Source organism: Notamacropus eugenii, chromosome 4 (assembly GCF_028372415.1).
Source record: "Notamacropus eugenii isolate mMacEug1 chromosome 4, mMacEug1.pri_v2, whole genome shotgun sequence".
NCBI lineage: Eukaryota > Metazoa > Chordata > Mammalia > Diprotodontia > Macropodidae > Notamacropus > Notamacropus eugenii.
In genome coordinates this window covers 156440222-156450735 of record NC_092875.1, presented here as the reverse complement: position 1 = coordinate 156450735, position 10514 = coordinate 156440222, and the positions used below count along the sequence as shown (strand labels likewise).

The window sequence follows — 10514 nt, the reverse complement described above, 5'->3', positions numbered from 1 at the left end:
GTCTAGTCAATAAAAGTCACAACAGAGATGAAAGAGAAACAATTTTTTTGGTCCAATCCTCTCATTTACAGATTAGAATACTTAGGTCAGTGATAGCTAAAAATCCAGTTCAAATCCTACCTCCATAAAACCATTTCCAGCTTTACTTAATCTGCAATGTTCTCTCCTGCTCTCATCTTTAATAGCCCATAGATGTACTCTCTTTATATGGCACCTACCATAGGCTAATTATTGTACAGTATAATATTGTATTGTATAACAATAACTGTATTATTTAATATGTGACCACTGGTCTACCCCACTCCCCCAGATTATAAACTTGAGAGAAAGAACAGTGTCGTATCTCTTTGTATCCTAACTACATAACAGTGTCTTGCACTTAGTAGGTGTTCAATAAATGCTGATAATAAACAAATTATTTTGGTTACTGGGTTATTTCTCTGCATTTTCCAATCAGAATTTAAGTTGTATAGACTTGAATGAACTATGTAAAGCAGAGAGAACATTTTGAAATGCACTACAAATAAATTTCACTGGATTATAGTAAACAGAACACTAAAGTGAGACAGGAAGACAGATTCTAGCACTAGTCCCCAGATTGTATCTTCCTGATTACAATTCCAGATATCTATGCAGGACACTTCTTCCTAGAATTTTTCCTTAGAATCATCTTGAATTCATATTTTGCACAGTTAACTATCAAGTAACAACAGCATTTTGGTGATTATTGACTGGAATAGGGGCAAAAAAGATTAACAATCACTCATTTAAAATTACCTCAACCTCCAAGCTAGAGGAAGCACTTAAGTTATGAGGATAACCTTAAAGACACTAAAAATTATATAACACCAATTTAATGTGAATGCAGTGAATTTCAAGATATTTTGATGCAAAGTTTTCTAGTTCACAAGTTTCTATAATAGTCATTTATTTAAATTAAATAAATGTGCAGCACAGTTACAAATGGGTAGCTAACCTCATATTTTGCACAACCTTACTTATTAAAAAATATTTTGAAGACTAATGTACTGATAGATTCTTTTGACGTGATTATTTCTTATTCCATTCTTCTCTCTCTTTTCTTTCACGTATAACCTCCTTCAGATATGGTTGAAGGTATAATTTGTCCTGAAGAAAAAAAATGACAAGATAAATTATATGCTGTGACTATCAGTTTTATATATTTAATTTGAGTTATTAACAAAGAATTTATTGAAACAATTACTTTTTCTAGTCACAAATTAAGAGAAAATATTTTGAATTTTAAAACTCAGAAATGCCAGATTTTCCCCCACAAAGAATTTTTCAAAAAAGTTTTGCCAATTAATGGGAATGAACATTGACACAAAGAGAAAGGCTAAAGGCTGCTTGTCCTGAAATTCTGATTTTCGGAGGCCAGAATGGTCTTGGCTTCATTCTAGAAAGGGAAAGTAGTCAAAATCCTCAGAAAGAATCCAATTTTACTCTGTCATCCCTACTTCAAAGAATCAGAGGGAGACAAACTGACATATATAGTCATCTTTTTTCCCCTAACAGTTCCTAATACCCAGAATTCTCAGTTAAATGAAAGGATTTATACCTCTTCATATTTTGTCCACTGGTTTTTAGGCAAGATCTGATGCCTCATAGTCAGGTCCAGAGCTCTCTTGATACGAAACATTCTATCATTATACAGATTCTCTGGAAGTCTCCTTATGGCCTCTTTAACATCTTCATCTTCATAAAGTGTGTCATCACGCATTAACCCTATTAACAGGAAAAGTAGATGAAAGTGCTGAATTGGACATTTTTTACAAAAACAAAAACTATTGCAATTTTTAAAGTCATGGAAACATTTTAGAACGGACATTATAATTTAATATGTGAAGGGTTAAGCAGTAAAATCTACAGATGATTTGAAAACTATGGTTCAATTACTATTTGTTATGAGGCAAAAAGTATACACAAGTTTAAAATACATGCACAAAGCAAGTTTTCATTAAAGAGTAGGTAAACTAAAGTGAAATTTAGGCAGGAATATGTTATACAAAAATGGTTTGGTAAATCTAGAAACAAAAAATGATCATTTACATCTACCGATAAAAAATTCATGGTATTTTACTAAATTTATTTTTTCATCCTAGCCTTTTTATCCTCTACAATGATCTTGCTACAATGCTAGTAGTCAAATACTAGCAGCTACAACGGTAGCTAGTAGTCAAAGGGTCTCAAAGACTATGTCAGCAAAGTGAAAATTCTAAAGATTACACTAAGCTAGAAAGACTTTAACAGTTACAGTGGCCCAATGGTATCTACTGTCTAAGAACCAGGACAGTAAGTAAAGAGAAGTTCTACAGCATGTTGATTACTAGGTGATGAATACTTTGGTCAATCTTAGCAATTCACAAAAGAGAGAAAAATTTAAGATGGTCCTTAATACTGTGAAGCCCCCTTCTCATTCCTCTGTGACAGGATGGCAGAAATATGTCAGACAAAACCAATAATTACAGTTTTTTGATGTTCTGTAAACATAAGTTTAACTGTTCATACTCCAAATATGAAATTTTAATCTAATGAATATGATTCTAAAGTTATTCTACTTCTTAAAATATGTTAACTATTCTGTATAAATGAAACAAGTTGACAGAAAATTGTAGCTAAAGAGAAAGATGGCTAATAGCATCTTCTTGAGGAAGGAAGTAATGGAACTTGATCATGTGCTCCAAGGCAACTAGAATCACTTCATGTTACACAATAATCTCATACTCTGTCTGCACTGCTCAATGACAAAGAACTACAATTTATGGGTCAACTTCTACGCAGAAGATAAAGAAAAAAATTCTGTCAATTTGGCTAACTCGTGAGTTAGCCAAATTAACATATCTTGATTCTCAATCCTCTGGGCTTACAGGATACTGAAAAATATGTTGAGAAATTAAATTTGGGACTAAGAAATGAAAATAGCCAAAGTTTGAATTTTTTCAATAAATCAGTCAGTTCTGACTTTATTTTTCCTCTCCAAAAAATGCTATTTGTCATGAAATGACTCTCTGGGAGGGGAAACAAAAAGGAGACATGAGATATTATGGTAATGTAAGAAACACAAAATATCAATAAGAACAAAAAAAAGAAAAACACCAAAGATTTGTAGATTACATAGAAACTTTAGACTTGTATAAAATGAGTGTTTTTTCCAAGAAGAGTTGGAAAGTATTGGACATTATGAGCACTAAATAACATTTTAAAAAAATTTAAATCAACCTTAACTTGGACAGAAGTCATTTCAGAATTAGTTTCTGCATGCAGTCAGAATGACTAGTTAGAGCAAAGATCAAAATCAAAGCCAAATTAGAAGGATAAAGGCAAAGATAATGTTTTCAATTGCAACTCCAACCCAATTTTTTTTAATAAGCCACTGACTGAAAAATGAAACAAATGTAAAAACATATACTGATTACCATATCCTACAGTAATTTAACCAAAGTACTGTCACAGTTAAAGAGCTCAGGAAACTTCTCGCATAGCAAATTTTGCTTTCCATGCCAAATGAGAGCCATGGCAATTATGAATAACTTTGGTTTAGGGGGCAATCTCTTTGCAGAAGGTTACAGAAATAGTGAACTACACATTTCCTGAGAAAACAGGGGGAAGCAGAAGAGAAGAAAATAAGTATGCAGAAAGCTTTGCACAAGACCCAACTAAGAAAAATCATCCTAATACTATTTAAGAAACTAGAAGGACAAGTAGATACAAAACCAGAACATATTTGCCACATTTCTACAGTGATCTAGTCTGACCACTGATAACAGTGGAACCACCACATTTGGACCCTAACCCCAATATGAAATGTTCCATAAGAAGTGAAAACGAAACTTGAAACTTCAGATTAGGAAGCTAAGAAGATCAAGTGGATCTGACCAAATGCACAAAGAAAAAAAAAATCTATGCTGGAATTAATAAAATTCTTCTATTTCAAAGGTTCAATCTTCTAGACAGTTCAAAGATGTACCAAAAGAAAAGGAAAAATCACAAGATAGAATTATTACTAAAAAAAGGTGGTCAGGGTAACACCAGCAAGAATTGACCCACTGGCTTTCATTTCTATAAAATCTCTGAGAACAATCTGGACACTGATCAGGGTCTTCTTATGAGAAAGAAGCAAGAGGGTAGATTTTCAGATTTCCTACATTACTCATTACATAACACACTATAGAGAAGTCAAACCCTACTAGGTCAATTGTTGCTTACCTCCCACCCCCAAATAAGTATTTGATTCAGAGGGAAAAGGCACAGATCCTTACTTTATTCTTTACTGTATACTATCAAAGTTTGTTGTTGTTGTTGTTGTTGTTGAGGGCTTTCTCAACAAAATCACAGCTTTATAAATCAGACTGGAGGAACAATTCACAGAAGAAAAAGAAAAATGCCTGCTCCCCAGAATAAAAAAATGCAGTTGGATGGATGTCCCATTCAATTAGTCCATCACATTTATCTTTGACAGGAAAAGCAGAAAGATAATGAGCTAGATTTGGAACTGAAGAGAAGGAACAAAGTAGGCTAGATTTCATTTGGTAAGCTGTCCAGCATCTTCAATAAATAATCTTAAACCCTTCAATAAAAACTCAACTTTTCCTACTCAATAAACTCCAGTGATTTATTGTCATTTAATGCTCTTCACAATCTAATGCCTTCCTACCATTCCAATCTTATATTCTATTCCCCTACACAGCTGATATAATCGAGACATACAGGCTTACTTGCTACAGGACACTGCATCTCCCATTTCTGGGCCTTCGCACTGGCTGCTGCCTATGCCTAGAATACTCTCCCTCTCAACATCTGACTCTTAGAATCTTTCAATTCAAGACTCGGCTCAAGAGCCATCTCCTTCAAGAGCCCTCTCCTGGTCCCCCAGCTGCTAGTGCTATCTTCTATAAGGTTTTTTCCATCTAATCTGTATTTATCTTATATATTCTGATTTAATATATATGCTGTTGCTCATCTCCCCCTTTTCTCCCTACCCCACCCTCACTCTTTGATGGAAGGGAATGCTTTTTCTTTGTATCCTCAATGCTTAGCACAGTGTCTGGCATTTAATTTGCTGAATGACTTTTTTTTAACATTCATATTCTCCCAGGGATACTACACAGCTGAGAATAACTGAACACCTTAATTCAAAACTGTAACTGACCCAAAGAGAAATATAGTGGTGCATGGTGGTTGTAAGTAGGGTACAGCAAACTACAAAATTGAGGTGTACAAGATACCACCAAGAAAATGTGATTTGAAAAGAAGATGATGGTCATGTATCATGAATGAAGGATAATAAATAGTCCAACTAATGAATTGGCACCCATGAAGTGGAAGATTTCCATTGCATTGGCTACATTCTCTATTGAGTGGATATGGACAAGTCACACAAGGTGAGAAACTACAGATGGGTTATAAATATGGTATGTTTGTCCATCATTGCAGAAGAAGACCATGCCATCAGAGAAACGATGACATGACTTGCACTTGACTTTGTTTTGAGTGAGGGACGGCTGTGCAGATAACCAGTCTCACTTCTCCTCTAGAGCCATCTGAATCCAGTGATGAGATATTCATCAGGATGACTGGAGATGACCCAGGATGAGGCAATTTGGGTTACGTGACTTGCCCAAGGTCACACAGCTATTGAATGTCAAGCGTCTGAGGTGAGATTTGAACTCAGGTACTCCTGACTCCTGCACTGGTGTTCTATCCACTGCACCACCTAGCTACCCCAGATGAGTTATAATGAGAACTATTAAAAGAAGTACCAAAAGACTGATGTTATCACAGATGTGTCAAGGTAATTTTGTTTTCAGGAAATATATGATTTAAAAGAGATGGTATATGATGCTGGCAAGTCACTTAATTTCAGTGTTCCAGACAATGACCTATGACTCTAAGTTGCAGAGAAGGTACTGATTTCCACTGATAACAGTTTTCTCATCTAGGAGTTCCCTATACCAGTGAAATCACAAGCTCAGGCCATATTCCCACAATTTGAAAGTAAAGATGCATGCCAGATTAATTTACATACAATAATCATATCTAAACATTTACATTTTAAATTTGTGCTTAATCATACAAATAGTGCACTGCCATTTTTTGATATTTTCAAATTTTCTAAAAGTCAACATTTCATGGAATGTTACAGAGACTATGTAGTCTCTATCAACAATAAATTTCAGAATTTCTTAACACTGAATCATTTTAAAATGACAGAATCTGTTTAAAAAACAGGTATCATTTTTAGAATTTTTAAAAAATGCAACTATAAAGACACTCACCAAGTTTGTTGAATCCTGCAGCATTGTAATACCACTTTCGAAGACCCTGGAGCCATCGGCTTGATGTAGCTGAAAGTACCATAATGTTGGTTAATACTATTCATCAGAAATATACAAAATTTGATAAGCAAACATTTTACATTACTTTTTCAGTGTTATCTGGTTAGTTGCTTTACCTCTCAGCTCTATAGAGAGGAAGACTGTTAATAGTTACAAAGAAGGTGCTGCTCTGCCTTGGTAGAGTTTACTCACCTACAAGTTCCCTACACCAGTACAATTCCTATTCAAATACCTATATTTTGCTGACTCTCGTGTATCTATCTGAAAAGATTATAAGTCGTAAAATGGTTAAGTTTAGAATAAAACTATCTTAAAGCTAAACAAGAAAACATGAAGTATGTCTGACACTTACTAATAATGTGATCCTGGGCAAGCCTAACCTTTGGGCCCTAGTTTCCTTACCTGTACAATGAAAATAACAGCACCTACCCCAAAGGCTTGTTGTGAGGATCAAATGAGTTAACACATTTGAAGTGTTTTTCAAATGTTAAAGTGCTCTACAGAGAAGAGGAAAATGAGGTCCCAGAAGATTAAATATCTGTCCAGGGTCACAAGTCCAGCTCTAGCGACTTCTCCATCAAGTTAGCTCTGAAAACCACTATTACTCATTTAAACTGGGTTAAAGAAGGCAGTTCTTAATGTATAAATATCCCACCACTAACAAACACCCTATATAAAATAGCCACTGTGGTGCCTTCATAACCATCACTAAAACTCCACATGTTGAGTGAAGAAAAAAACGGAGCTGACTACAGATGCATAAAGTAGCAGACCTGATAGGTTACTATGTGTCAAGTTGGCTAAACTTTTCATTAAGAGGGATGATAAGACAGGCATATAGGGAAATGATCCTGATATTTAAAAAAAACACTGAAACACTGGTAATGGGTCCTAAGCTAACTTGATCTCCATTTGTTTTTGGATATAACTGCATGGTTAAAAAAACAACAACAAAACACTGATATTTTAACAGAGTGCTTAGAGATCCCTTGGTTCAAAAACAGTAGTAAACAGCTATTTTTAAAAAGCAATCATGTGCTTAAGGGAGTTGATTCTGAAGAAAAATTCTCAGACAGGTCCTATTTGTCTAAGTCCAAAGTATTTTTCCTATCACTGCCTAAATGTTTTCTCTTCATTTTATTATACATAATAGCATAGATTTAGAACTGGATGAGAGCTTAGAGACCCTTGGGTTCAACTTCCTCATTTTACAGATGAGGAAAATGAGACACAGAGAAATGACTTGCCTAGAATCACAAAGCTAGAAAATGTCTGAGATAAAAATTTTTACACAAGTCTTCCTGACTCCAAGTTAGGCATATAATTCCCCCAAATTCCTCAAATTAGAGATTCATTTTCGTTTTATTGTGTGTAAATTAATCTGGCATGCAAATACCTCTGAAAAGGTTGTTACTATCAATCATACATGTATTTCAACAAGACTGCTTTTAACATTTAGCTGGGATGTGTTCCTCTGGAGAAAGAATTTTGACAAAGTCCCGGAAATATGAAACACACTGGGAAATACCTACGTTGGCACTACTGTGGGGCTTCAGAGCAGCACTGAGGAGCAAGGAAGAAAACTAAGAGGTAAAGAGTGAGTACAGAGAAAGACTTACCAAAAACAAAGGGCAAAAAGTCTATGTTAAGATTTTTGCCTAGTTACCTGCCCAGTATATAAAGAAAGGAAATTCTATTCCAGTATCACGTAACTCCTTGGTCCAAGGATTAGGGTTGGACTAAGAATCTAACTAATCATATCTTCACAAGGGAAAACTGTATTCTAAACAGCTAACTTACAAATGAATTTTTTGGAATACAACTGACAAATATTTCAATTAAATAAGTTCCTATGTTCCACAAAGCACTGTGAAATGTCCTTAGAAAACTGAAAATTATATCTCTTCTCAGAGATCATACATTGTAATGCGAGATGAAATGAAAGTGTATTAGAAAGGATTTTCTAACAATTTCAAGACATTCAAAACAACTCTATGGGGCTTTTTCTATCAAAGAACGGAAGGGGGTATGTTGAGGGAACAAATTCCAGCAATAAATACTGGCAAAAATAAAAGTTCTGTCACTTAATCACTGGAGATTTGGGATGGAGGAAACCTCCTGGGCTTGAGTAACCTGAAGATGAGAGCTCTAGCTCTGAAATTATTACATATGTAACCCTGACCAAGTTCATTTCTGTCTCTAGATTTCAGCTTCCTGGTCTATCAAGAGAGGAGATTGGAATAGAAAATATTCAAAGTCCACTTCAGTTTTAACACTGCTAAGAGGATTTACAAATGTTATAGTATGACAACTTCCACCAATCGAAAATTTAAAGGATTTGGAGGACAGTTTAACTTACTTAAGAACTGCTAAAAAAAAAAAAACTTCGTATAAATAAAAATAAATAAAATAGCTGATTAAAGGATTTTAGTACCCTGTTTATACGCAAAATGTGAAGTTAATTACAAATGAGTTATCCATTTATTAAGAGTAACTGGAATTAATATATTTGAAAGCAATAAATATCCATTTCTCTTGAAATATTCCACAATGCAAATATTCTCCATTAGGCATTTTGATACATTCAACTGAACCAAAATGTAATTATTTAATAATTACCTAATTATCTAAAATGAATGTTTGGTCAATGAACAAGTACCTACGGACCTATGTACGTTGTAACTATGCTAGTTACAATGGGCCTGGTTTCCCCTAATCTTTTTGCTATATTACCTAATTTTTCATCATTTGTCAGAAAAGATCATTGAATGATCTTTTGACTCCAGATTCTGAGCTCTTCCCACCTGATTCAGTGACAATGAGAAAAAAATAAAAAAGACAACAGGCAAATAAAATTACACCTCTGACCTAAGGGGTGGAGAAGAGGTGTGCAGAGTCCAAGGTGAAAGTATTAGTAGGGAGCTCAAATCAAAAAGATACGCAAGGTATCTTTTTAGAGTACCTAAAGGGGGAGAAGAAAACAGCTACACCATTTCTGACAGGGCATGTCCTTTGCAGCTGAAGTTCTGCATCCCCTAATAATTTCAAGACATTCAAAACAATCCTAAGGGTTTTGTCCTACCAAAGGAAAGAGAGATGATTCTGGCCAGAAACACTGTAAAAATAAAAGTATCGTTTGTGACTTAATCATAAGAGAATGGGAACAGAGGAAGCTTCCCAGCCTGAGGCTTTGACATTGCCACAATGTAACCTTGGGCAGGTCCCTTTCCGTCTCTGGACCTCGGCTTCCTGGTCTATCACTTCCTGAGATGACAGATTCAAGATGCCCAGTGAGACCTATACATACTTTTCGGATGTGGACGAATTTGGTTTTCTTGGCTACATACATCATCCAAGGGATGTGTTTTTCTTCTAAACTGCTAGAAATTAGAAAGGGTGGAAAGTAAATTCTTGTTAAGTGAGGAATAAAATGGAAATTTAAGAAGTTCTGCCTTCTCTGCACTAGAGTCCAGTGCCCAGTTCCTTTAAAGGCAAATTCGGGTGCAGGATAAAAAGAGGGCAGAGGAGAGGGAAACGCGGTTATTTAAAAACAGCTCATCTTTGACGTGGCCCACTACAGTTTGCAAAGCGCTTGGATCTGTCACAGCCGCGCACGTACCAAACAGGCAAAGCACTTCTCATACCTCAGCTCGTTTACTTGATCCTCCCTGCGGGCCAGGCTCTATTATTACCTGAATTTTTACCGACGAGGACACGGACTTTCCCTGCGTCACCAGCCCACCCAGTCCCCTCATAGCCCGGGAGCCTCGTCCTGGGCTCCGGCCGAGCCCCACCCCCATCCCGGGTCACCTTGGGCCCAGTCCCTCCCGACCGAGCCTCCGTCGAGACGCTCCCTCGGGGCTGGGGCCTCCCACCTCCCTGCCGCCCGCCGCCCGCTCCAGGGGGCTGGAGGAGTCGCGGGAGGGCTGGAGGGGGCCCGGAGCCCAGCCCACCCCACCTGGATTTCGGGCTCCCCCATTCCTTACTAGGTACCCGCGTAGCCATCTTGATCTGGAGAGAGCGGTGCTTTGCCTGCTGGGTAAGTCCTAGAGGACTCTAGGAGTCACGTGGAAAGGAAGTCGGGCCTCCGCAAGCGAGGGGGCGGGGCGGAGTGCGAGAGCGAGGGCGTTGCTTCTGCGCAGGCGCCCTGCGGCTCTC

At 36.7% G+C, this 10514-nt stretch overlaps 1 protein-coding gene across 2 annotated transcripts; it reads right to left on the bottom strand.

Annotated features, from left to right (window-relative positions):
* Positions 1 to 895: 895 nt before the first annotated feature.
* Positions 896 to 10514, bottom strand: UQCRB (ubiquinol-cytochrome c reductase binding protein). Of its 2 annotated transcripts, none has more exons than XM_072603467.1 (4): positions 10343 to 10514; positions 6297 to 6365; positions 1580 to 1746; positions 896 to 1128 (listed from the first exon to the last, which is right to left on the bottom strand). In XM_072603467.1, the coding sequence occupies exons 1-4, from the start codon at positions 10359 to 10361 to the stop codon at positions 1051 to 1053; spliced, it is 333 nt and encodes a 110-aa protein (XP_072459568.1). In that variant the 5' UTR covers positions 10362 to 10514; the 3' UTR covers positions 896 to 1050. The 2 variants fall into 2 exon arrangements, with proteins under 2 accessions (XP_072459568.1, XP_072459569.1); XM_072603468.1 differs by having other exon boundaries at positions 10315 to 10386.

Bases quoted from the DNA above. Each gene is read 5' to 3' on its own strand.
- UQCRB (XM_072603467.1), bottom strand. The intron at 1,747-6,296 runs GTGAGTGTCTTT...TCCTGTTAATAG, and splicing joins TGCAGGATTCAACAAACTTG to GGTTAATGCGTGATGACACA. The intron at 1,129-1,579 runs GTATAAATCCTT...TTTTTTCTTCAG, and splicing joins AGTGGACAAAATATGAAGAG to GACAAATTATACCTTCAACC.